General features: G+C 39.3%; 1 protein-coding gene across 12 annotated transcripts in view; it reads left to right on the top strand.

Moving 5' to 3' along the window:
- The first annotated feature begins 6163 nt into the window (after positions 1-6163).
- The window catches only part of LOC102226654 (type I inositol 3,4-bisphosphate 4-phosphatase-like), a 29896-nt gene continuing 8765 nt past the window's right edge, over positions 6164-27294 (top strand). The window contains exons 1-24 of one of the 12 annotated variants that reach the window (XM_023329512.1): positions 6164-6310; positions 13216-13311; positions 16611-16848; positions 16979-17023; positions 17113-17231; positions 18642-18758; positions 18842-18921; positions 19064-19175; positions 19947-20037; positions 20309-20456; positions 21558-21688; positions 21771-21875; positions 21956-22064; positions 22313-22330; positions 23691-23874; positions 23957-24172; positions 24286-24427; positions 24589-24750; positions 25611-25643; positions 25896-26068; positions 26168-26291; positions 26373-26440; positions 26844-27043; positions 27130-27227. In XM_023329512.1, coding sequence (XP_023185280.1) covers positions 16743-16848; positions 16979-17023; positions 17113-17231; positions 18642-18758; positions 18842-18921; positions 19064-19175; positions 19947-20037; positions 20309-20456; positions 21558-21688; positions 21771-21875; positions 21956-22064; positions 22313-22330; positions 23691-23874; positions 23957-24172; positions 24286-24427; positions 24589-24750; positions 25611-25643; positions 25896-26068; positions 26168-26291; positions 26373-26440; positions 26844-27043; positions 27130-27227 — 2581 coding nt within the window. In that variant the 5' untranslated portion in view covers positions 6164-6310; positions 13216-13311; positions 16611-16742. Of the gene's footprint in view, positions 6311-13215; positions 13312-16610; positions 16849-16978; positions 17024-17112; positions 17232-18641; positions 18759-18841; positions 18922-19063; positions 19176-19946; positions 20038-20308; positions 20457-21557; positions 21689-21770; positions 21876-21955; positions 22065-22312; positions 22331-23687; positions 23875-23956; positions 24173-24285; positions 24428-24588; positions 24751-25610; positions 25644-25895; positions 26069-26167; positions 26292-26372; positions 26441-26843; positions 27044-27129; positions 27228-27294 lie in introns of all 12 variants that reach the window. The other 11 variants (XM_023329511.1, XM_023329517.1, XM_023329514.1 and 8 more) reach the window with 11 other exon arrangements.

The raw sequence follows: 27294 nt of genomic DNA, 5'->3' as shown, positions 1-27294 counted from the left end.
GCATCCCGTCAGATAACTGAATCTGTATGTTGTCAGAAATATACATCATGGGCATCAAAATTCCATTTGGTTTTTAGTTCAGATAACAAAAGTTCATTTTTAATGTTTATGCATTATTTGTTGCTACAATTCAAATACCACTTTAAGAATAAAATGTTTTTTTATCAAAACATATGGGGGAGAACAGTTTCTTGAGTATAATCCGCATTTTATAGCTGAAACAGCAAATTTGTAAACCATGTATTACTTAAATATTTTGTTGTCGTTTTTCTTCCTTTCATTAGCTGGCCCGTTGCTTTGTTCATTCGGTGCGGGTTTGTCGCCATCTTCTGACCACAATTATTATTGTTTCCCGCCGGAACTTAAACAAAAGCTAGCCTACACGCTAATCTCAACAGCGACCCCAAGGTGTACAGGTGATGGAAATTTAAGAATTAAAACTCATTTTAAAGTTTTTTTTTTTTTTTTATCTTTTGTCGTTGTCAGTAGACTATAAATTCACTATAGGTTCCTTTTACACCATTTTCAATAAGCTTCACAGCCCCAATATTAAGCCAAAGCCATCTAGAATATTTGCAGCAGAGTGCTAAAAGTATTAGTAATAGCAATTAGTAGAAATGTTGACAGAAAAAAGGAAGCACTAAGAAAAAGAAGAGCAAATATCTCATCTTCTTTGTTTAGAGCTCCCCAATAATTCCCTGCAGAAATTCTCTTGTTGCCAATTAACCTGTTAGCTAAACTTGCAATTTATTTACTTTTTTAGGGCGTTTTAATTTTGCTGTTTGTATAGTTAAAGGCAAATTAGTTTTAGTTGTTCTTTTCACTTCAGCTAGCCAGCTGATTTATATACATTAGACTAAAAACATATCACTGTTCTCAAGAATCTTAAAATCAGCGATCTCTGCAGATTAACCATAAACCGTTCCCGGATTACCCAGCTGGCAGGCAGCTCGCTCCTCTGTTCTCCTCCACGCCTGAACTGACCTGTCCGCCCTCCACCGCAGCCTCCACGTCATCCACCCAGAACTTACTCAGTCAAGACCTCACTCTGGAACCTGGATCACCTCAAGGACACCCACAAAGATACCGAAACCACGAACCAACAGTTTCCCCTCTTCTGGGTGGAAGTAACCTGCAAATCAAGTAAGACCACTCTAATTTCTCTTGAAGTTCCAGTTTTCCGATTACCTCAAACTGACCATCTTCCTTGCTGCTCTTCATTGTGCAGACGACCCCGTGTGCCCTCCCCAAGGACCAGACCCTTTCACCAACATTTTCAGATTGTTCAAACAAACTTTATTTATCTGATTTCCCGTTCCCCTGGTGTTCTGCATGTGGATTAAGAAACTGGAACCCATCATGACAGTTCCATTATTATTATTATTCATTAGGTATTTGTCATGTTTCTTTTCTTTAATACTTTCCCCTAAGTAATAGTAAAAATCAGTAACTTTTCCTTTACAAGTTTTAGCTTTAACTAATAATTAATCATACAAACTTATAGAAATTTTCCGCCTTTTCAAAGTACAGTTGTGACTCACTACAAAAAGCTAAAAATGTATCTTCATGAAATTAGTTTTGACTTTTTTTTTTTGTACTTCCTGGTTCTGCTTATATTATTTTGACTGAAATTTGTTCTGATACAATATTAATATGTGCAGAGAACTGAAGCCTGGCAAAACATTCAGGAAATTGCCCTTTTTTCACTTTGACAAAGACGGCTTTACGTTTTCATTTTGTGAAATTAATTTTGACTTCAGCATCTCGCTAATTTTAGCTAACACTCTCATCTTTAAACACACCACGCTGCCATCTGTTGAATTGGCTGGGAGGACATATTTTGCTAAGATAAGGGACCGTTGTGTGTGGGAGCTCAGTTAGTCAACCTTTAATCCTATGCGAATGCAAAAAACAGCAGACTTTTAAAATATATATATATTTTAATAGTGGCATTACATAAAAATTCCATTTATTTTATCACTTTTGGCTCAGGACAGTCAAAACGTAAAAACAAATGCATGCAAATTAAGTCCTCAAATATAACAATGGTTTAAAAAATGACTGATTGTTGGGTCCTGGTGAACATTATACAGTACACTCTCTATTGGAAGGTGACTTTGTAATAAAAGTTTTAGCCTGCTGCGCCACATTTCTAGATTCAAATTGCACATCCATCAGAAAGAAATAACATGAAATAAATAAATACCCAGTGAAATAATTAAACATATTTTTAAATATGTTTTCTTTAAAAATGCTTACTACTTTTAGATTTAATTGTTTAATTGCACATGTCGTACTTTCATGATGTAGTTATTAAATTATGTTTTAATTGTTTTATGCTAATCAATTAATGCAAGATTTACACTGATGTATTTCTTTGTATATTTATTTAATTTTGCCATACCAAAAACGGTGTAAAAAACCAACTGGATATGTTTTTCTTTTTGGCCACTAGAAGGTGTAAGATGATAAGTTGGCACGTGTGTGTTACGCTGTATCATCATACATCTATATTAAATTTGTTTTAAATTCTAACAGTATGAATTGTTTTTATATTATTCATAAAAAACAATTAGATTGTAGTGATTATATTTTGTTACAGCTCACTCATTCTGGTGGCAATTTGATCAGAAAAGCCTTTATATCTGTAGGACAAGACTCTTCGTCTCGCAGATTTGTTTGTTTTTCAGTTGAACTGTACAGGATAAATAATTTTAAATCATTTACTATGGTCTTCTTTCTATGTGGCATTAGAGGGGTGTGTGAACTTTTAGGAACCAGAGTAGTTCCTGTCTGTGCAGGATGTCGTCAAATCTTGACTTCCCATCGACCCCTGAGGCTGGAAAGTTTTGTGGAAGAACAAGTTTGTGTTGTAATGCTGAAGGAAGGTGGGAGGAAGCCCTGGCGAGAGAAAAAAACAAGACAACAGCCATAAAGATGTTATGTTCAGTCAGATTTCCAGATCAAGATCCACAGCGGGCAAAAATAAATGCCATTTCCTCTGGCAGTAATGAATCTTTAAGCTTTAAAGGGTTAAAAAAAAAAAAAAAAAAAACACTCCCAGGAACACATCTACAGAGTCAATGACTGGCATGCCGGCCAGAAAGGCAAACATGCTGTAGAGGACCTGAAGCGGCAGAAAACAAATTACTGAAAAACTACTGTTTTACTGTCATAAGAAAGATTTCAAAAAGCCAAACAAGACAAGATATTAACCTAATTATGGTTCTAATCAAAGAACTTTTGATTAGAAAAAAAAAACATATATTATTTGTCTGCTTGAGAATCTGGTGTAAACTTCTTGCTTATTTACTCCACATGCAGTTGTAAACAATGTGCCAGCAGGGCTTGAATGTTCAAGTGACACTCAACAGAAATAGTCGGTATTGCTACTGAGGCGGCTACACAACAAAGGCAGGTTAGGAGGTTTCCCTCTGAGTCACTTTGGAGCAGATTTCATGCATAAAAACTGTTTGGGATTTATTTGCTTTTATTTGCCTTGCAGAACAATCTGCTAATCTGATTCTTAAGCCTGTGTTGATTTGGCCAAATGTTTTTACGAAAAAAGAAAAAAAAATACGTTTATAATTCTCCTAGATTTAGAGGTACCTGAACGAAAGAACACATTGTTAAACCTTCTTGTAAAATGTATTTTAAAAAGGGACATCTCGTTGCTGATCGTTTGCTCTCTAGACTTACCAGGATCAGACATTTAAACTGGACTTGTGTGTGTGTGTGTGTGTGTGTGTGTGTGTGTGTGTGTGTGTGTGTGTGTGTGTGCGTGTGTGCGTGTGTGTGTGTGTGTGTGTGTTTAAAACTAGGTCTGGATTAGCTGTCAAACAAAGCAGTGTAACTCCTTGTTTCTGGAGTTTCATAACTAGATGTATAAACTGTGTTTTATATTAGGATAAGTTTGGTAATCTAGCCTTACCAGTTATTAATTTTCTGTGTTACAAATAATTGCCCTTTGCTAAAAAGTTGGATTTGAAACTTGCTAACCTTAGTTTTGTGGGGGGATGGAGGTATATGTATACAATTCTACAATGAATTATAAACACAACAAAGTTATTTCTTTTGTACTCAAAGATCCAGAAAATCTTTAAAATTATAGTCTGAAATGTGTAAATAATTGTGTAGAAACCCTGCAGCAGTGTTTGGATCACTCCCATGCAGACCTAGTTTCACTAAAAACTGAGAAAAAAACAACAATCACTACTTCCATAGTGTCACAAGGTTCAGGACTGAGGTGCAAATCTGGTTTCGACCGTTGCTAAATCTGCTTCACCTATTTGCCCTGCACCTACTGGGTGGAGCTGCATGTTGAAAATAACATGAAGAGGAAAACGAATCACTGTCATTGGCATGATGTAATCGGGTCAAACCTCTTGCTGTTTCTGATGAATGACTGGGACTCAGAAAAGACTTGATTCAAGCTTTAACGCTCACCTAAAAAAAATGTGTGTGGGGACCTGCAATACCTTATAAAATCCACATGATGGCAGCAGAGCACAATTCTGTGATTCGCTTAACGACATGGCTTTAAAATATGACTGATACAAGTTAATATGATGTACTACTACAACAATGTGACTGTTACAAGTTCATGTAAAACAATATTTTCTGTGATAGATAAAACACTTTCCTCACACGAAACCGCAAAAGGTTTAAATAAATAAAATGATTAAGAAACAAGTGGCAGGTTTGTGAGTGTTTGTAGTATGCTAGCAGTATCAAAAAAAAAACAGGTTAAGCTATTGGGGAGATAAAAGCTATAAGTAATAAAATTAACAAAGATATTCGCTGGATTTCTTGATTCAACTTAACGGGTGATTTACTACCTGTTGAATTGCTTAGACTTCCCTAAACAAGTAGAACAAGTTACTAGACTGATACAAGCTAGCTACAGCAATGTGAAAAATATTTTGCTGCTTTCAGACTTCTTCTTTTGCTTTGTATTGTCTTCTAAAATATTAATATAATAAGTTAATTTTAAAAAATTGTAACCCAAATAGGAAGTAGTTTTCAAGGGTCAATTGCCTTTATGATGGGAATGGGTTGAGGAAAGCTATCCAAAAAGTCTATCTCTGAATGGCTCGTGAGATGAAACAGCTTAATCAAAGTCTATACATACATCTATATGAGATAGGATGCCATGATCTTAAACAGACTTTCAATCCCTGGGAACTCTAAAATTAAAACAATTTTACGTAGAAGAATGGCAAATTCGTCTAAAGGAGTGTGCAGAGTTATTGCTGGTTAATACCAGCAAAGTGGCAGTTTTGTTCCCAGATATTGAATGTTTTACTTTTTCAACATTTTGATTTGGATTTCCTTCCTAATAAGTCAAATCATTGCTTGAAAACAGTTTGTTTTGTTAAGTCATGTGTCCTTCGTCTGATAACATTTGTTTGATGATCCGAACATTTAAATGTGACAAGAAACAAAAGCTGAAAAAATCTTGAGGTGGGTGAATACTGCTCAAAATACATGTGCATTTACAAAGAATAGTTTGTACAGATGCTTTCTTATGTCATTTGTTTGTTTGACTGAATCCAATTTTATCTTCAATTCATTAAATACAGGCTTTGTGGATACTTAGGTTTGTTTGTGTGGTTTTCACTTGCTATATAATTGCATTTTCATGCGTTATCCAACAAACAAATTTCTGTAGTTCTTTTTGATAAGTATCATTTTTACAGTAGCAAATTTCACATTTTGTTAGTGGTACTGTATCTACCACAATAAAATGAAATTAATATTTGCCACTAAAACAGACAGAAATACAGATGTGTAGAATCACAATTGAAGTTGCTATGTTGAAATACTAAAATAGGTAAATTATTACTACAAAACTAGCCTTTTATAATGAATAGTTAAATAACCAAATATCACAAGATAATGACAAAATATATGCATTTTCATTTTAACATGTCATTTCTAATCTTTTATGCCCTTCTCTTAAAGTATTTCCAAATTATTAACCAGACTTCTCTAAATCAAAATACCTAAAACCCGACAGTATTTTTTTAAGCCTAAAAAAGACCAAATTTTGTTTTGTTTCGTTTTATTTTATTTTCATTTTTATCCAGTAACAACTGAACGCGCTGCGTAAGACACGCAATGACGTCTGGCTGTTCTTGACACAAGGGGCGTGGCTAAAGGCAGTCACTGCTGCGGCTTGGGTGACGTCCAGAAGGAGACATAGTGAAACTGCTGCAGTTTTCAGACACCCACTTTCAGACGGTTGTCGTGTTTTCTTGGCGCTACCCGTTTGTTTGTTTTTTTTCATGCAGACAACCGAGCCAAACTGGTATGTAGCTGCGACACATATGCCTTTTTTAAAACCCGAAGTTGTGAAATAGCGGCTGTTTTTATCGTCCGTGTGAAGCGAACTACCGCGGCTTTACTGTTTATAATGCTGGGGATAAGTTCTTAAACGGAAGGAGTTCATTTCTGCCTATTTGTAGGCAGTTTGGTATGTCTGTGTTGCATATGTCTGTCTACTAACAGCTTACAATACACCGAGTTAGCATTATGCGCAGTATAAGAAGCTGGAATTTAGTTTGAATATGGCAGAGGACTACTAACCTTCTTTAGGGGGAAGTCTTTTGAATTTAAGTGATTTGTTTCTGAGCTGCGGAGTTATGAAATAATGTATCTTCAAGGCTGTGTTTGTAAATGAGTAACATTTCGGCTTTATTGCTATAGGGCATGCTTTTTCCATTGCACCTGAGCGGTAAAGGTAATGGACACCTGCGCGCGCGCGCTACAGTATACCCTGTGTGGACGCTGACTGCACGTGTGTTCCTGACAGCTCGCTGCAGAGTCAAGGCCAGCGGTGTGGAGGAGATGAGGATGCTCCTCTGCTTCAAAACGAGGCCTTTTTTTTTTCTCTTTTTTTTTTTTTTTTTTTACCGCGACTGGGATGAGTTGACGTGTAGAGCCAGTGTTTACGAGCACATGTGCACCCAGAGTGTTTTCTGTTTTCCTTTTTTTTTTTTTTTTCTTCAGGGTTTAACAATCTGATTTACTGGAAGCGAACTGCTTGAGAATAAGAGCAAAACTAAAGCCAGCTTTTCTGTAGCTTCATTTAAAGAAGCAAAAACAGGCAATAAAATGTTTTGGTTGAATCTTAGTATTTTTGGGATGAAAAGTGTAGAATTTGCTGGATAAGTATGGACTAAAACAAAATGGTCTATGTTTGGGTTTTTGGGCTTTACTCCATTTTCTGTTTAAAATATTTTTTAAAAAAATAGAAATTTCTACACAAAAATAAAACGAAAGATTAAAATTTTAACTTGGTTAGAAAAGAAATCAAGAAAATTTAGAATTTGTTCCTATTTCATAAAATCTTTTTTTTAAATTGTGGAAACAATTTATTTTCCCTTTGATTTTTTTTTTTCTTGTGCTACTTTTAAGGACTATCATATTTGTTAAAAATAGAATAAAAAAGAAATCAGCATTTAGATGAAAGAACAAGCAATTTTTAAATTGATTTGATGAGTGTCTGGAAATTAATTATTTATTTTATGGACCGTTTTGTTGTCCCCTTTGGGATCTGGACTTATTTACATCATAATTGGACCTGAATCTTGTTTTGGGAGCAAATAAATAATTCTACAACCGCTGATTCTGTCACACCGACTACACTGTAGAACCTACTTAGAGTAGGAATATCTGACAATTTTAAAATGGATTTCACCAACGCAAACTTGTATCGCTTTTGAAGTGAAAGGAGAGAAAAGAGAACAGCAAGGATAGCTATAAACTTGGGAGTGTTTCGCAGTGCTGATGCAATAGGCTGTTTGCTTGTTCCACAACGTAAACGCCGTGTTTTACTTCAAAGTCAGAGGAAGTTTTTAAGCCCGAAAGACGGGTTTCGAAGAAAAAATGTTACACAAAGAACAGGAGCAACGCTTCATTAAAAAAAACGTTTAACATTTTGTCCCAGCAAGACATTTGTTTTGGTTAAACTTGTACTTCTTCCTAGTAAATGCTATCCACCACACAGGGAAAACCCTGATCTGCAAAAACCGGTGCCACATCAGAGTAACGGGTAGTCACTTTCTAATCAGTTACTCTCCCTCAATAGTTTAAGATTTAGCAAAAAAGCGATGATTTCCATCATTTCAACTGATCTATTTGTTGATCTGATGATTGTGTTTGTTGGATTTAGCAGGGAGCCAATTGGAGTTTCACCAGAAGATTTTCTGGATACCTTTAGGGTAATTTTGGCACTTTTAATACATAGATCACTCTAGTCTTAATTCCTCCCTCCCCCCATACCGTCTCCTCCGACTAAATAGGAGTCCCTTGAGGTTACCGGCAGAATTTATCACCGACTGCATCTGAGCATCTCTGGTGGACTGTAACGCGACGCCATGTGCTTGTCGTGACTCATCAAACCCGTCCAATCAGCTGTGAGCAGGGAGTCTGTTGATCCACGCTCCTCTGCTTCTGTGCATCATCTTCCCCCACGTGTGGGTAGTTACCAGCGCATGCCTGCAACCCGCTGGTCGTCTGGATGCTTGGGAGCTGGGGGAACACGGCTTATCTAATGAGGAGACAAATCTTTATCAAACATGTCATGTAAAGGTCACACAAGAAGATTCATTTAAGGCTTTTATTTGCTTAACATGAACTAAAATGGAGTTGTTTTCAGTTATCTTACAAATTAAGAACACTGAAATGTCAATGTCCTTGTTCTTTAGCTCAGTAAAAGCAAAATGGAAGATAAGATGCAAAAAATTCTAATATTTATTGACTTAGAGCTAAAAGCCACAGCAGCTTTGTGTCTTATTTTAAACTGAATTGCTCTTCTTCTGAGCACGTTAAAGCTTCAGAACCTCCTGAACATCACCCTCTCTAATTTGTGAGCACATATGCGGTCTGCTGCTGATACCGGCTGCTCTCAAGTAACGGCCTCTTTAATATTGATGAACTCTGGGGGAGGTTAGAGACGCATCAGCACTCCGCCGTGTAGCCGGCAGCTCGGGTTTAGCAGCGGTTTCGCTGCGCTTCTTCGTGTTGAACAGCTGTCGCAGAGTGACGTGGGGCGTGACGGGGTTTCCTGCGCGGTGAGCACTCTTGAAAAGCATCTTGAGACGGTGAGAAAGAGCAGCTGAAAACCGATTTGTGTCAGATGCTCAGCTTCCGATATTAAAATATCGAAAGCTATTCGACTAGACGTCGGTGTACATTCTCCTTTCATCCGGTGTCTGTGATCAACAGTTGAGTGTAGGAGGAGTTATGGTGGATTTTCTTCAATTGAGACAGTTTCAAAAATTAGACATACAGGCTCAAATAGATCATTCTGTCTGGACATGTGACTGCTCTTTCTGGTAAAAATCGTAAAGCTCATTTAAATCAGTTGGTTTCCTGGCCTGCAGTGGAGCCCTTTGCTTGAAGGTGAAGTTGGAGCACAGTCTTATTCCTTGGTTGTACTTTCTGAAACCTGGTTTCAGTGTGGACAGTGTTGCTCGTGTTGTGGCAGTCTGCAGTTCATGGCTTGAACTTCGTTTGCAGTTTGGAACACCCAGGTCTAGCCTCCATTGACCAAAACCGACCCCTTCATCTCTCTTGCTCCTCTAATCCACATCGACATCAGAAATGATAAGAGGGTAATCGTGTTTTCGGTCGTTTCTGTTCTTTGTACTTTGCATTTCTTGCTCACCCTGTCATTGCGCCTAACGTGGGACAGCCGCTGCGGTCCACAAAGTGTTAACTGGATCAAGTGTTCAAGAGGCAGCAGCAGTTAGAGTGAGTATTAAAAGTGCAGCAGAGGAAATGGGTGAGTGCCTGTGCACTCGCGGCTGCTGCCTCGTGACGGCATCTGCAGCGTGAGTTTGTTTACACCCCGAGGCTGCAGACCGTCGCGCACTGGAACGCTGATGTCATGCATACATTTGGCTGCAGATTTGTGCTGCGATGTACGGAGGATCTGAGGGGAAATGCATTGTCACGCTGTTTGCTAATAGGACAATGCGACCTCGTTAGGAAAGACGTGATATAAATTGTGACTGGACTCAAACGGAAGCACAGACGTGGATGGACAGTGCACACTTTAGTACTTTAGTACGGTGCACTTTTTGTTTGTGCGTCCGCTGGTTGTTTTTCTGACACTGCAGGAAGTTTAGCTTGTGGTGTCCTTTCAAAGAGACTTGAAAGTTGACCCTCTTGGCTCACTTCTGCTTTCAGGATGGTTCTGCTGTGAGTTCTTCTCTCTTAAGTGAAGTCTGACAATACAAACACAATGTTCCATCAGACTTGTAAAGCAATTGTTGCTGCCTGTCAATCTAGGAAAGCTTATAAGGTAATTTTCCATCTACTCAACATAATAAAGTTTCTGCAGATGTGCAAAACTTTAAAGATGGCTGCTGATCTTACAAAGAGAAAATTCTCTGAATATTGCATATCAGAACAAAAGGTGGACCTTGCAGTCATTGGGTGTATCACGATTTCCTCTGTATTGAAAAGTTGTACATGATCCTATATGATCAGCTGTTATTGAGGATCTTACAAGTGATGAGCAGGCTGTTCATATTTAATCTGGTCTTATGTTGGGGCTCATTTCTATTTTAACTTGTCAGTAGGTCCAGCCTGGAGAATGTGAAGTTGATGATGCTATTTTAGACTTTGCTGTTAGGCCAACTTCTTTTAACAAAACCTGAACACAACAGTAATCTTCTCCAGCGTCCAATCTGCTTCTTTTTTTGAAATGACAATGTGCCTCTTTTCTTGGCCTCAGTGGGCCAAGAAAAGTGGCTTTGTTGTCCATTGTTGTTGTGTGCAGATGTAAGTTGTACGTCAGATTTGGAGGTGTACCAGTATGTTGAAAAATATTTAAAATGCTTTAAAAATTAGTGTAATAAATTTATCAAAGTGAATAAATTCAAGTCCCATCCCTATGTTTGATATTAGTATCAAGTATTTCTCAGTGGGCCAAGAGAAGAGGCTTTGTCATCCCTTTTTGTGTTGCGGATGTCGCTTGTGCATCATGGATTGAGGTGTACCAGAAACGCGTCAACACAAAGGTTCCAGCTGGAACATTTTGCATGTTTAAAAAACAACAACAAAAAAACATTAAAGACCCAGCTCTAGATATTGGTATCAAATGTGGTACGGCTTAATTCCATTCAGAAATGTCCCAATATTGAAAACCCATCCTTAAGATGATAAGATGGCATTTTCTTTCAGCTCTGTCATAATTGTCACTTTTGTATTTTTATATTTTTGCTGGCTGCCAACCAAATGACCTCCCATTAATGCCAAAGTTCAGATGCGTGTGTGAGGTTAAGAGTACCTCGGGCCACGCCCTTAAAAGTCCCACCAGAACTGACACTACACTGACTTTAATTTCAGCTCTGACTACGTGAACCTTGTTGTCTGTGACTGCTGTCAGACACAGTGAACGCTCTGCCAAAAGCCACTCCTCCACAAACAATAGAAGGAACATGTCATTTTTTCTACTTTGAGTCCCTGACAGTTTTACAGTCTGACTTTGAGAGGCTAATACGTGTTGCGTCAAGTCCTCTTATTAGTGAAGTCAGAAAGGGCAGGAAGCTCAATGCACTGCTTGTTCAATGGTTCAACAAAGACACTGAAAGGACCTGGAACTCAACCTGGAAACTTAGGTTGCTTTATTTGACGGTTTACATTTGGTTAGCGATGCTTATGTTATCTCACTCTTTGCTCAGTCAGTGAAAGCAACTGTAAAAAAATCAGAGAACTGGATGTGGCTCTGGGAGATGCTCGCTACGTCACTGTGTGTGTTTTTGTGTCTGAGGCCTAGGCCGGAGCTCATTTTCATGTGAAAGGGCCACAGCTGCTCTTTCCCCATAAAGAAATTATTCATGTCTCGTTCTGATGCCCATCCCTGAGGGTGGACGCGTGCTGTCGGGGGAGCATCTCTGATTCTGGTTCAGTCCTGCAGCCTGACGATGACTAAGCCAAGGCTTATTTTACAGTGTTTATGTTCAGCTCTAGTGGTGGAAACCAGCATCAAAAACAATGTGAAAATCCCAGAGGGCTTTATTATTGGCTAATTTACATGTCCTGGATGATTTTGATGAGTCATTGTTCCACAATGACTGACATTTTAACAGTCAGGTAAAGGAACAGACAAGAAAACGAATGTTGTTGTTTTTTTATGTTTACAAAATACAAATTTAGCCAGTTTTGTTATATAAGGACTTAGTTGTTGTTTTTTCAAATGTAATTTTGTTTCAGTTGTAATTATATGTCAATATAATTATATGAATATGTCAATTTTGTAATAGTCCTTATCATTCTAATTTTGATTTATTTGTCATGTATTATAGCACCATTGTGTTGTGGGAATTCCTTTTTTTACTTAAACTTAAATTAATACATAGAAGTTTGTGTTGCAATGTGAGAGAAAAACAAATCAACTGCTACGTTAAATATTGACGACGTACAAGGTAGGGAGGTCCATAAAGATTCATTCTTAAGCTTAACTTTTCAGAGACTTTTCACTCATGATAAAATACCTCCAAGAAATCCACACGTCCTATAGAGATGTCTGCTTTTGTCGAAGGAACTCTTTTTCTCCTGCCCCAACCTATCGGATGATTTTACATTTGTGTGTCTAAATTTAGAGCCTTAAAATGCCTTAAATTCATGTTTTTAAAAAATGTAAGTTGACCTTAGATACGTCCACCACGGGTCTTAAATTTTGTGGCGACAGGACTATTTAATCTAGCTTTTAAACATTTATTTTCTCATGGGACTTTTCTGTCAGGCAAAAGTTGAGTAGCGTGCAGATATCTTTATTGCGGTTTGTGACTTAAGGTTGTTGCGCTAGCGGTGACTAGCTGCTAGTATATGCCTTCTCGCTAAGTCAAGTAAAGTTTATTTGTACGGCACATTTCAGCGACAAGGCGGTTCGAGGTGCTTTACATCATAAAAACGCAAAAATGACACTCTTTGTTTAATTTCCGTTTAGATACAGGACTGAAATTTCATTCATTATGGTCTTAAAAACATCTTTAAAAGTCTTTATTTTGAGTTGGTGAAACTTGCAGGAGACCTGTTTTTTGCAGTCTGATTAAATCAGACCTAGTTACATGCGGCTTGTTAAAAGTGAAACAACATGTGTCAACATCACTACTTCCCCCTTTTTTTTAAAACTAAAATCTTTTGAATTGTTTCCGATTTGTTTCATATTTTCATTTTTCCGTCTGCTGTGTTTTACAGGCATCGAGCAAAGACCCAAATTTGGCCGTAATAAACCGTTCTCGGTCCTCTGAGTGAGAAAACGTGCGGCTGCTCGGAGAGAGGAAGCATTGAAACGTGAGTTTTGCCATGTATGGTCAACTGGACTGTCTGTCCCTGAATCTGGCTTTTGTGCCTGAGGTTTAAACCAAAGACAGAAGCTGTAAACACTCACAGACGCTGTTGCTCTTTACACAAATCAGTGCAAGGACAAGCCTGGCGCTTCTTTCTGCTGGGATCCTTAAACAAATTCCTAAAAGTGTAGTGCAAATTAGAAACTCCCTCCTACTTCTTTTTTCAGATCATCAAACTTAATAATCATTTTTTAAAGTGAAAAAGCCATCAAAATCAACCTGCATTGAAGTGAACTAGTGCCTCATACAAGCACCTACAAATTTCAGTCCAGAAAAAGACGATCTGTCAGCATCTTTTGTCTCTGCTGTGAACAAGCTTGAGTTCATGACAGACTTGGAGCTTGCTGGGCTTTTCCTAAGTATCCTAACCAACTTCCTGTAAGTAGCAGCTTGGGGCTTCCTGCCAGATCCTTGCAAAGTAGTGATAGACTCGAATAACCTCTGCTTAGTTTCTAACAGGAAATATATTTAGTGAAATATGACAAAGTGAATATAATCATAGATGACCGGAGTTTGTGTTGCTCTTGGTTCCACAGAGCAAAATTTATGCAATACACCCCAGATATGGGTTGTAAGTGTCAGGAGCTCTGACAAGCCCTCTCTAAGATTTATACAAAGTTTGTGTGTGTGTGCCCCAGTTTTTGTGACTCACAAACATACACGCTCTTGGATCTCATGTTAGCTAAATTTGGAGCTGACTTATATGGCTGCTTTTCCTCATTCCTTGTAGCAACACCATGACTTTATTGGATGACTACATTTCAAACTGGTAAATGACTGTCATTTACAGATCTGACCAATAAACATTTCTATTCTTCATTCTTGCTTTGTAGCAGTTAAGGCCTTCCTTACATAAACATAGAGAGAGCATTGTAGAGATGTTTAACTGTCTGCAGAAACAGAAGAGAGGCAATAATGAGTTGAGTTGGTATTTCTGAAGAAACATAAATTAGGATGATGTGATGATGAAAATGGAAGACAAAGAAGCCCCTCTAGACGTTTTTGGCATTGGAAATGGAAAAAAGTGACTCCAGCCGGACGAGAGGCTGGAAAATTCTCCCTAGTTTTCAAAACAAAGGAGTACAAATGCATCAATTCTGGCAAAGATGAAGAGTTTCAATCAATGTTACTGTCTCTAAATAAAAATCAGGCTTCGGGGTGTCTGCACATTCTCAAAACATCTTCATCATGTAATGTGACTCACTGCTAAGATTCCCTTGCTAGCCAGCTGCCTTACTAGCTTTCTTTGCGTTTATCTTTAGTACAAATGCATCGCCAAGCTATCTCTGCAGTAGCACACAGGCATACAAATGTTCTGTCCTCTGCCAGCATTACCCACATTGTTCTCTTTAAATTGTAAAGTGATTGATAGAGTGCAGGACCTCGGAAACTTTCCACCTGCTTTTATTCCAAAGGCTTCACTGATCCATGATCACAGTTCCACTTCAGGGAAATAAAACTGCCAGTGCTGGCTAAAACACTTCCAGACCGTAGATCTCACTCATCTGGTCATCAACGCTTCAGTTGTGTTTCAGCTGAAGCGTAACCAAGTTTTGTCAACAAATATAATGACAACAAAACAGACAGTTTTTGTATGATAAAATCAAATTTTATTTTATTGAATTTCAGTCATTCACACCATTGAATTCTTTGCAGTTCATTCTATAAAAATGGCCGTTTTGGAAAATTGAACAAACCAGTTGTAAAATGGAAACTATAATAAGAGATATTTGAGGTTTCATGCTCAATGATTGCTTTTATTCAGAGCCGTAATGCATGCCACCTTTCAAGTTTTTCTGTGTAAAAAAATGACTGAAAATGAATATTTGTTTACAAAAACCCAGTAACATGCATGGAAGTTTTTTGTGGTTTTAGCATGTCAAAATGGGAACATTTGAGGAGGTTCGCACTCCATTTTCAGGTCAGGCAATTTAATCCTTTCTTTCAGCTTCCTCAAAATCCAGGCGACAACTGTTGTTCATTTTAGAAACAGTAGATTGTCAGGTCGTCTCGGTTTATGTGCTGGAATATGTAAACCATCTCGTGCTCTCATGCAAACGGCATTCAAATTTGGATGGAAATCAAATCGACTTGCTTTGATCCGCGAAGGACACCAGCTGCTCCAGATGTTTGACACATGTGGGTCGTTCATAAAGTGGGGCACTTTGAGTGCTGGACCCCATACGCCAGGAAGTAGGCCAGACCCACCGTAAAACAAGATCCTTCTGTTTTGAATCGGTACGGAATATGAATGTCAGCTTTTAGCACTTAGAAACTTTTTCAGAAAACGGAACTTCTCATTTGTATGAGAAAGCTGGTTTAATATATTTTATTTTTAATGTTAGCTTAAACCCGAATCATTAATATTGTAGATATTTGTATTGTAGATGGAGCTGAATTTGTCTCTCCTTTGTGCGTCGTTAAAGCAGACCAGTGAATCTCTCCATTGGAGCCGCCTACTGTCCCCTGTGTTCACAGCTTTCATCCAAATAGGCTAATTGCTCTTTTATTAAAGTGGGACAGAAGCAGCGGAGACGGCACGCAGTGAGAGCAAGACGTCCTCATTCCCAACAGGGAGCTCAGAATCTCCTAACTTTCCCCAAAAGCAAAGATGGCGACAAGGATGTAAACATGGAATATGTAAAACTAGTTGAGTACAGCATTTAGTACTGGATGGACAAAAAAAGCTTCGTGAAATACACATTTATCTTCTTTATAGAAGTTCTCACTGAACCCCCCCCAAAGTAAACCAGTTAAAAGTGAGTCTTTGTGCAGATGAAGATTAGATCTTTTTAGGGTTCTGAAATTCCTTCACCAAACCTCAAGCGTACAACAGATTCTGTAAGCAGTGGGTGGAAAAACTAATTATGGCCCATGAATCTGTAGTTTAGAGAGAGACAGCAACTATAACTCTTTTTATCTGCATTGTTTACAGTTTCTGGGTGGCTTTATCAGCTTTTCTCATCGTTATGGAAGAATTTCAAATAAGTTGAATTGTGGATATTGACCAGCCCACTGCCACACCATAATACTTTTGTTTTTCAGCCATTCTGTAAATATTATTCTGTTGCCAACCCAGATTGAACCAAGCTTCTGTTGTCAAATTGAGAGCTTTGCGGTTTTACACATAATTACAAAAAACTTAAAGAAAAAATGGTTTCAAACAAATATATATGGTTATATCATTATGAATCAGCAGTTAACTCTAAAACTGATTGTTTTTCTCTCTCTGGGTTCCCTTAGAGGTGGTGAGGCGTTCAGCGGATCAACCGTGGATCTTCATAGGGCCTCGCCACATGGGAGTGCGCTTCCGCACTCATAAGGGTGTGCGTTTGGGGCTCCCGCCGTCCCGTCGCCTGCTGCTGCTGGACCGACATGGCCGGTGGCAGAGAGCGCAGAGAACGAACACAGCGGCCATGGTCGGTGTACCGGGCCAACACCTTCGAGCTTTCCAGCGAGATGATTGGCCTGGCACTCGCAGGTGAGGAGTCACAGGATTTATGGAAACCTTCTGAGGATTTCAGAATCCTCAGATTCTGAGGAGTCTAAACATTGCGGGTTTGATTCTAGCTTACTCTCTTGGCACATATCGCTGTGTTCCTATTTTCCAGGAAATAGTCAGGATCCAGACGAGCCTGTTTTGGAGTTCAATGTTGGTGAGCATTACCACAATCTTCTAGAAACTACTTGAGTACCTCTTGGTTTATGCCTCAGTGACTGTAGAAGTGTTGTCGGTGTATTCCAGCCTGCACAGAGCTGGCCACTCCCTCTTTGGAGCGAAAACCTAACAGCTTTGTAGCAGTGAGCTGCACTACCCCACCACAGGCCTTCTGGACCAAACACGCCCAGACCGAAGTCATAGAGGTCAGTCTGTCCAGAGGAACCGATTATAGCCGCTTCTCCATCACCAAGTCTCACTCTAACCGGTTAATATCTGGATTTGTTCAAGTTTACAGCATCTCCTTTGGAGTCTGTTCCTCAGTACAGACATGCGAACGTGGTCGACTGATGATTTTGTTTGTAGCGACACTCTGCAATGGAGAACCTTGAGGTTGTGGATTTGATGGACTTAAATAAATCCATATATTTACTTTTGTCTCATCAAAATGAAATATTTTGATTTTTTTTTTTAACCCCTCCAGGGGGTCTTTTTGTGGGCTCTAGAGTCCCTTTTCATGAAGTAGGCTGACAGGAAAGGAGGAAGGAGAGGGGGGAAGACATGCGGCAAACGTCGCCGGGTCCGGGAGTCGAACCCGCGACAGCTGCATCGAGGACTTGAGGCCTCCAAATGTGGGTCGCACTAACCACTACGCCACCACGGCACGCCCCAATATTTTGATATTTAATATCAAAGTCATCTGAATTAGTCATCTTATTTAGATTGTGGTATTTCATTTTTTGTTTTTTTAAGCGTTCACCCACTGGATTTAGGCAATCCAGTCAAAAGATGTACACCATTATCCATGCATGAAAATAAAATGCAGGACAAACTATTGTCATGTAGTATAAAATAGGATTCTGTTTGACCAGAAAAAAGTTGGAATTTCTCTGTTTGTTTGTTTGTTTGTTTTTTTTTTTACTAGATTGTTTATATTATATTTATACATATGTTTAGAGTAGAAAAATATGTTAACATGGTGTAGACACAGCTAACTATTGGAGCTGTTTTCTCCATGCAGTGTTTCAGACTTATTGTTGTTCTCTGAAATAAATAAGCAGCTTACATTTCAGGATCTATAAAATAGCAGGACCAATCCTATATAAACCACATTTGGACATTTACTCAGGCAAAGCTTTCATCACAAGAGTATCAGCAGAGTATTGCATGCAAACGCGTTAATTGGCCTGTAGAATCTGTGACAAGACTGTAGTAGTTGGCGAGATGGAGAGGTCCAGATTGTTAACTCCATGGTCAAACCTGTAAGTCTGAAACTTTTTAGCAATTGTAGAAGAACAGCACAGAAAGTGTCAACTGGACAGGGACCAAATAAATAAATGAATATACAAATAAATGTACAAACGCAAAATTACATCATTGGAGCATCCGCCCACGTTCCTGCTCATAGTCAGGAGACGCACCCAACTTGGGTAAAACCAAATCAGACATTAACCAGATGGAGTGAGACTTGACCACGGAGAAGGGACTCAAGAGGATACTGTCTTAAGAATTTGAACCATTAGTGATTAAAATCAGCTTGTCAAGAGTGATAAATTGAACAAAAACTGCTTTATGTAAAGCATTGTGTAACGCGAGTCCCCTTGGTTTCCCTTCAGGGCACCAGTAACCCCACGTTCCTGAGTAGCATCGCCTTTTTCCAGGACTGTAACATTAACCCCCAGACACAGGTCAAGCTGGTCGTGTACGACGTAAAGGACCGCTCGCAGGGCACGGTACGAGTCTTCTGTCATGTACCTGTGGCACCTTAAGAAAACCAAACATAAATCTGAGCTGTTGTCTCTCTCTTTATGTTCAGATGTACATGTTGGGGTTTGCACTTTTTGCTGTGAAGGAACTTCTGCAGGAGAAAGGCCACAGATTAGAGCTTGAACTGCGGTAAACCACCTACACGTGAAATTAAAATCCTGTAGAGGACGCATAGCTTCTAAGATATTTTCAGTCATTTGTTCAGCAGTTTTGATTAAAGTTTGTTTTCCTGTAAAATAAAACCCAGCTTGTGTTTTTTTTGGATGGACAGATCGGCAGAGAACCAACGGGTTGGGAAGGTCACCATCGCGGCGTGGCAGATGGAGGACAGGGCTGATCATAGGATGTCTGTTAGAAGTCTGCCAGAGAGCATCAATGGTCGAGTAAGGAACAAAATAATCAGCTTTTTGTTGTCATTTTTTTCTCCTTACACGCTAGGTCAAGACCATTATTTCGTCTCAAGAAACCTGATTGGGTTCCTGGAAGTTTGGAAGGCCCTATTCAGTGACACGGCTCACCAAATAGCATGTAACGTCGCATTGTGTAATAATCGATGCAAAATACAATAGATCCTTGGACGCTTTTTGCAACACTTTCTGCCGCATTATGTGATGACATTATTATGTTTTGTGGAGATTGCTCCTCTTTTGGAAATGGTAATATAATAATGTGGCGCATTGTGCAATAAATGATCACACACTGTCTGTTCTCATCTTAATCATTAAACTTGTAAGAACGACCATGTTGAAACTTGGGTCAGTAAATGCCGAACCTTTTGTTCGTTTAGTTCCTTTTCAGACTCATAGCCAGAAACCTTGGTATTAACCTACAGTATATGTCAAGGCAAAATGATTTAAAATGTGTTCAAGGATTTTATTACGTTGATTATGACAATAATAGTTTTAATGCTGTATTATTGGTCTCCCAGCAACCAGCAGAACTGAACCTGGATGTGGTTACAGTTATTGCGTTATTCCTTGCCAGTCTAGCTCCAAATCGCATTGTGACTCATACATGCTGGTGTATTCTGCCTCACTGACAGCACATTACTATATGTTCTCTGCCTATGAGAAAGACACAGTGTCTAATTTCTGTCTTGATTCAGTGTAAAGCAGGTCAAATTTGCACTCAGTCTGTGTTTGTTTTGGCTGCAGATGGTACTTCCCGTCGATGAGAGCCTGACTGAGTCGATGGGAGCCCGGATTAAATACGCCTCGCTGTCTAAAGACAGCCTACTACGCTCAGGTGAGACTTCACTGACTTCACAGCAGCAGATAGATTTAAGCATAAGACACCATAATATAGCGTGAGGGAAAAGCTAGGCCAGGAGCACAGAGTACCTGCAGGAAACAAGGTAACTACTGTAAGTCACAGAGAGCTGCCAGGTGAGGGAATGAAAACTCCTCAGTGTTGTAGTTACATGCAGTTTTTTGGTATGAATGATTGTTTGATAAGAAAAGGAGCTGGCGCACTTGCGAAACCTGTCAAACTGCATTACGATGTGCATGTGAAACAGTGTTTGGAGGAACCATGTCCAGGATGTACCGCTTCCCAACCACTGACGGAAAGCACCTGCGCGTCCTGGAGCAGATGGCCGAGAGCGTCCTGTCCCTCAACATTCCCCGGCAGTTTGTCAAGCTGCTGCTGGAGGAGGACTTCGCCAGGTACTGAACGATTATTTTGGTTATCGATTATTCTGATGATTAATCATATTTTTAAAGAAGTGGCATTTTCTTCAGATTTTTCATCTATGCCTTTTTAATACAATACTAGAAAACTGAAAAGATACATACAAACAAATATTTCATATTTTTAAGTGGAACATTATTGCCGAAAATGCAATAACGCAGAATTCCTTTAGCGAACGCTCAATCATTTGTAGTAAAGAATGCATCTGCAGCTAAAAAACATAAAAAGCTCAACCCATTCTGCAAGACTTAAGGTATAAAAACAGGGTAGGCAGCTTTGCTTCAGCCTATTCCTTTTTTGGTAAATTGTGGGTTTGATCATTGTTTTTTTCTTTTCTTGTTTCCTGTGTTTAATGTGGACAATTTACCAAAATAAAGTGATTGATGATGATAAATTAACATCAATACTGTACACACCTGAGGTGTTGATTGTTTTTTAGATTAACTGATTGCAGAATTTGAACCAGATGAAGCTAAAATTATCTGACTGAGTTTTGGCTCAACCGTATTTGCAGATAAAGTATTTTTTAATCTTGCATGCTAAATGTATGTATATTTTTTTCAGTTTTGACTCGAGTCTGTATACTCCAGTTAATGATTAATCGGTTACTAAATTAGTTTACAATTATTTCAATAATCAATTAATCACAATTAACACAATTAATCGTTCCAGCCCTACAAAATCTGCAGTTCTAACCTCCTCAGAATTTAATTTTATTTATTTTCACTCTTGTTCTGTGGTTTCTAGTGTCTAAAATCAGGAAGTACATCCATAACAAGCAAACACAAACTTAACAAATTGAAACCTATCTTTGCATAAACGGCAGGAAATATGCAGCTATTTTATTTTACTGATTTAATAAACTTGCCTCAATCTTCAAATTTTTACAATTTTGTGGAATTGAATCAGTTTTGGGATACTGCTGTAACATTACATTACTATTCTAACACTTTTGTAACATTAAATGTTGCACCGTGAATATTTTCTGGCACCAAAATATGATGAAATATGCACTTTGAGGTCATTTCTATTGAGTCTCTTTTTTTTTTTCTTCTCCACCTTAAATATCTCTGCAGGGTGTGTGAGCTGGAGGAACTGGGAGAGTTATCACCCTGCTGGGAGACTTTGCGACGGCAGATCGTGTCCCAGTACCAGTCCATAACGCTCGCATATCAGGAAACGCTGTGTGACCTCAACAGCTACCGAGGTCGGTGTCTTCACGGCTCCCCAAACGTTGGTCAGTGAGTAAAAAACTTTAAGCTTTCTCCCTCATATGCTCTCGGCGTCAGGTCCCTCCTTCAAAGCTAGCAACCTGAAAGCAGACAGGAAGCTGGAATTCATGCCAACCAACCTCCATGTGCAGAGGATGAGGGTGCAGGATGAGCTGGACTTCAGTAAAACATCAATTCTTGAAAACATTTATTCTTTTGTGTGCTGTTCTTCCCTCTGTAAACGGTCATCTGTTTCATCGCAGAGCACACCTATGATGTCATAACGATTGGCGCTCCGGCTGCTCATTGCCAGGGATTTAAAAGTGGCGGCCTCAGGAAGCTCATCCATAAGTTTGAGGAGGCCAAGAAACAGTAAGTTAACGTGAATGTACATGGATTTTATACAGTTCAAAAATCCAGATAAGTCATGTTTTTTTTTCCCTTTTCCTTGAGTTAATTTTTTTTTTTTACTTCATTCATATTTCAATTTTTATTTCAGATACTTCCAATAAGCAAATCATTGACCTGCTTTGATTTTACATTCAATTAATGCAATAATATTTTGTAATTTTTTCTGGCTTTCTTCTTAATTTGTTTCTGTTTACTGTTTTATTGATCAGCGTTTGTGAGGAGGGATGGTGAGTTGCTGCCTTAATTTTGCTTGTTTTCATTTCACAGTTTGTATCTCACTGCTACAATGGAAAATTCCAGGTTATGGCTTGTTTACAAAAACATGAAAGCAATAAAGAAACTGAACTATTTGTCTTAAAACGTGAGTTTCAACATGTCAAACTGAACTCGCACAACTTTGACGTATCCTTAGACATCCTTTCCGAGAATTTGCAATCTCCACCAATATTTTATCTCTTGCTCTTATTTTGAAAAGCAAAAAGAAACCAGTTTAATAATTTATTAATAGTCTATGCCTCCTGGGTGGTTTTGAAGTGAATGGTGACGGAGTTCATCTGGCTGCGCTGCTAGGCACGTTTACAAAGCGAAACTGCAAAATATATTTCCTTCTTCTTGTCCTGTTTGAAAATAGAAAATAGATTCTTATTTTCTGACATAGATCCTGTAAGTCACGTGGACACATAAACTGTTACATTGTCTGAGGAGGACAAAAAGTGAGCTATTATAGGTGCATTTTCTAAGCTACAGAATAGTAATTATTATGAAAGTTAAAGGTAGGACACAAGCAGTTTTCCTAATGCCATAGATGGATGTACTGGAGGTAATTTTACATGTACACGGCAAATGCTTATACTTTTTATTTGTCTCAAAGTTGGCTAACAGACTAGAGTTATATGGGAGAGACAGTCTACCGTCACCTAACATTCTCTTCAATTTTTTTTGTAGTTATAAAAAGCTTCCATCTTTTGTGGCAAGCCTTTTTTCGAGTGGTATCTGGTGTCTGCTGTAGATTTTCTTATTTGTGATCAGAATCAGATTCAAAAAGGTCTGATCAAAGGACGACCAATCAAAATCAAGGTTTGATACCAAGTTGTAGAAAATTTTAAGACGTGTGGTTCAGCTGGTCATTACAAGATCAGTGCTTAATTTACTTCATTTAACAGGCTATGAACTGCAATTTTCAAATAACACCGCCTCGTACCACCACACAAACTGTTAATGTTTTTAAGTTGTCAAACCCAGAAATCACGTAAAAGAGTATCACTTTATCGAATTCATTGAAATGTCAGTTTGTAAAGTTGTAAGTCGGCTGTTTGTTGAAGTTTCTAATAAAAGTCACTTGGAAAAGATCATTTTTAGAACTAATTCTCAAGTTCAAATGTCAGTGGTATTTCCTTCTGCTCAGAACATATTAAGGCACAGCAGGCATGTGCATGTAAAGTCTTATTTGACATGTCAGTAGCATCTCTCCCTCCTGTTTTGGAAACAGATCTTCTTAAAATCAGGAGCTGACTTTTTCCCGTTAGAAGTGTAGAGCAGAGTGCCGTCAGCGTATGGTTTGGTAACGGTCCTTTCTCCCCTCAGCAGCGCGCTCTCCAGCTCACAGTCCATCGTCTACATACCCCAGGACATTGTCCGAGCCAAAGAGATCATCGCCCACGTCAACACGCTCAAAACTCAGGTCAACTACTACGCTGAGAGGCTTTCCCGAGCCGCCAAAGACCGATCGGCTAGCGGGCTGGAGAGGACGCTGGCTATCCTGACGGATAAGGTACCACAGGCAGTTTAATTTGGGAGTTTGTCTCCATTTATTCCACGACTAAAAGCGATATGTTCTCATCGGATGATGTCAGACTCGTCAGTTGGTGATGGTGTGCGACTGCAAATTGCTGGCTTCGGCCATCCAGGCTTTGAACGCGGCGCGGCCTGACTACATTGCCTCCAAAGCATCACCTACCACCGAACCAGAACAAGTGGTCCTCCGCAACGATCAGGACACTCTGCTGGCCAAGTGGAGCGGTTGCAACAGTCGATCTTCGCTGCATGTGGACTGGCACGAAGAGGAGTGGGTAGGTCTTTACAACATTCCTCAACGTTTTGTCATTATTACTGTTGGCTATTTTTGGTTTTCTCTTCACATCCGGCATATTTGAGTTAAAAAAATCTTTTGCCTTCTGCCCAGGAAAAGGTTTGGGTCAATGTGGACAAGTCTCTGGACTGCATCATCCAGCGAGTGGATAAGATGCTGCAGAAAGAGAGGAGACCCAGCAGCAGTAGCCTGGACAGTACCCAGCATGACCTGCAGAGCGGCGACAGTAAAAAAGGTGCACCTGTTCACCATTTAAGTTTTAGCTCTAACATTTCTGCTTAATCTGCTCAGCTGGAATCAGTTTTCATCATCATACGTTATAAAAAAAAACAAAAACACAGGAATCACAATCAGATGTTGGTGTAAATTGACTCTTGTGTATGTGGCTATGAAAAGGTGAGGAAAAACGACGGGCTTTCTGGATCAACCCAGGAAGTTTGTCACAGGACTCAATATCATCAGAACCACCTCCACCATCTTCATCAGCACCACCATACTCTTCCTCTTCGCCTGCCCTCTCCTCATCTGCACGACCCCCCTGCCCCGAACAGGAAAACTGTACGTTTCTGTTTCTACTGCTTTGTTGCTCAGTTTTTCCACAGAACCGCATAGAGGTTGCAGTCAGAAGCTTACATCCACTCAGAATACACTCATTCTGGGGTAAATTTTTGAGCACTGGGCTCGAATCGGGTCTATCGATTCATCGGATTTTTCGTTTTTGAGGATTAAAGTTTTGGAAAATCAGGATTTTTTTCACCAATTGACTTCTTTGGTTTTTATAGTTTGAAGTGATGTTAGCACAGCCACGGCCGCCATTGTGTTTGACAATATGTTTTACAGCTTCTATTTATTTGGATTTTGAATTAAGGTCAGCTCTACGACAAAATATAGATGTAAATAAAGATTTATATTTTTTTAAGTTATAATGTTACCAGAACAAAGTCGTAATATCAGGAGAATGAAGTATCCAGAAACCATGGCCCTCTTTAACCTCTCTTAGGGTCACCACTGGTAGTTAAAACTTGTTGACCCTATTTTTGTTTTAAGCATCTGAACATTCAAAAACTAATTAATATGACATGAGTGATTGTAAACCTCAGACTGAAACCAAACTTCTCTCACCTCCTCGTCTGGATCATGTTCTTCTATTCGATCGAGTCTCATTGTTTAACCTTTGTCGTTGTCCACAGTGTTTCAGTCAGTATGTTAAATGTTGTGGACCATGGTCAAACATCTGTTCCATCTGCCCCTTTAAACCAATGTGGGAATAAAGAGGAAGCCTTTGCTTGAGATATCTAATCATATTCAGGCAGAAGAAGCTGTATAGTACATTTTTATTGTTAGATGTTTGACCCTGGTCTGCAGTGTTTTCTATGTGTGTCTGCTAATCATACATGTTGCACCTTCACTCCTTCCAGATGGAAGCCCGAGTGCAGAGGAGGCGTACCCAGGTAAGAGCTGAATTAATGTAGGTTTGTTTTTGTTTTTGAATAGTCACTTTCCATAAGTTTTTCTATCATTTCAAAAATGAAAAAGACACACAGTGTAACTTGGCTTTCATCAGCGCTTCTGCTTTTCTTGCCCTCTAACTGTCCAGTCTGTTTCTGTCTCTCAACAGTCTAATTAAGATTAATTTCAGTTTCAGTCTTCCAGCTAATAACCCCTTGGTTTTATTCTTGACTCCGTTCCATCTTTGTTCCCAGGTGAGTGGAGCGAGGCTCTGTACCCGCTCCTCACCACGCTCACCGAGTGCGTCGCCATGATGACCGACAAGGCCAAGAAGTCCATGGTGTTCCTGCTGATGCAGGACAGCGCCCCCACCATAGCCATGGACGTGTCGCTGCAATATCGTCGGGATGTCGTCTTCTGCCAGACGGTCAGCACGCAAAACATGACTCAAGAGACACTCGCCCCCTAATCCAATGAAAAAACTTTTCTTTCCTCCTGTTCTGATGTCTCTCCTTGTTCCTTGCAGCTCACTGCCCTGATCTGTGGCTTTGTCATCAAACTGAGGAACTGTCTTCGAGACAACGGTTTCCTGCGGCAGCTCTACACAATCGGCCTGCTGGCTCAGTACGAGTCCCTGCTCAGCACCTACGGTCCGAAACAGACTCTGTCAGGTCTTATTCATTACTTTTTTAGCTGGATTTACTTCGCTGAGCGTCTCCTTGTGCGTCTAGGAGAGGAGGTCGCCATGTTGGAGGACATGAGCATCGGTGTCATGGATCTGCGGAACGTCACCTTTAAGGTAAAATAACACTACACAATATTTACACAGCAAAAAACCCAAGAGGTTTCTAGTTAAAATATTTTAGTACATTTGAATTGGGGCAAAAAAAAAAAAATTAAAGTAAGCTTTCAGCAAGATATATAAGCTAAGTAAATAATTTTTCAACAATTCCAAAAAAAGATGTAGCAGTTCTAGTACTTTTTATAACTAAATTCAAGAATTATTTACTTAAACAAGCTTGCATATCTTGCTGAAAAGTTACTTGTAAGTTAGTTTTATCTTATTTCAAGATATTTGCACTAGAAACTATATAAAAAATACTTGGCAAATTTGTGCATTTTTGCAGTGTAATTTGTGTACAAATATTCTAAATCAAAAGAGAAGATTTTGTTTTGTTTTTTATTTCATTATTTTGACTCAGGTCACCCAGGCAACCGGCAGCTCCGCCCCCGACATGCTGCCGATCATCACGGGCAACAGGGACGGCTTCAACGTCCGCATCCCTCTGCCGGGCAGCATGTTCGACGCGTTGCCGCGGGAGATCCAGAGCGGAATGCTGCTGAGGGTCCAGCCGGTGCACTTTAACGTGGGCATCAACGAGCAGCAGACGCTGGCCGAGAAGTGAGACAAACTCACATTTTCTGCTTCAGAGAGTTTGAAATGAAGGGGGGAAAAAAGAAACCTGAGTTTGTGTTTGTGCCGCTCAGGTTTGGTGACACATCCCTGCAGGAAATTATCAACGTGGAGAGTCTCTCCAGGCTGAACTCGTACTATGAACAGTTCAAAGAAGTACTTCCTGAGGACTGTGAGTTCGTAAAAGCTTCTTCTTCTTCTGTATCGTCTCAGAATATGAGAAATGAAAGAGTTAAAAC

Source organism: Xiphophorus maculatus, chromosome 24 (genome assembly GCF_002775205.1).
Source record: "Xiphophorus maculatus strain JP 163 A chromosome 24, X_maculatus-5.0-male, whole genome shotgun sequence".
Taxonomy (NCBI): Eukaryota; Metazoa; Chordata; class Actinopteri; order Cyprinodontiformes; family Poeciliidae; genus Xiphophorus; species Xiphophorus maculatus.
The sequence above is the reverse complement of the archived record's forward strand: the minus strand, read 5'-3'. Positions and strand labels throughout refer to the sequence as shown.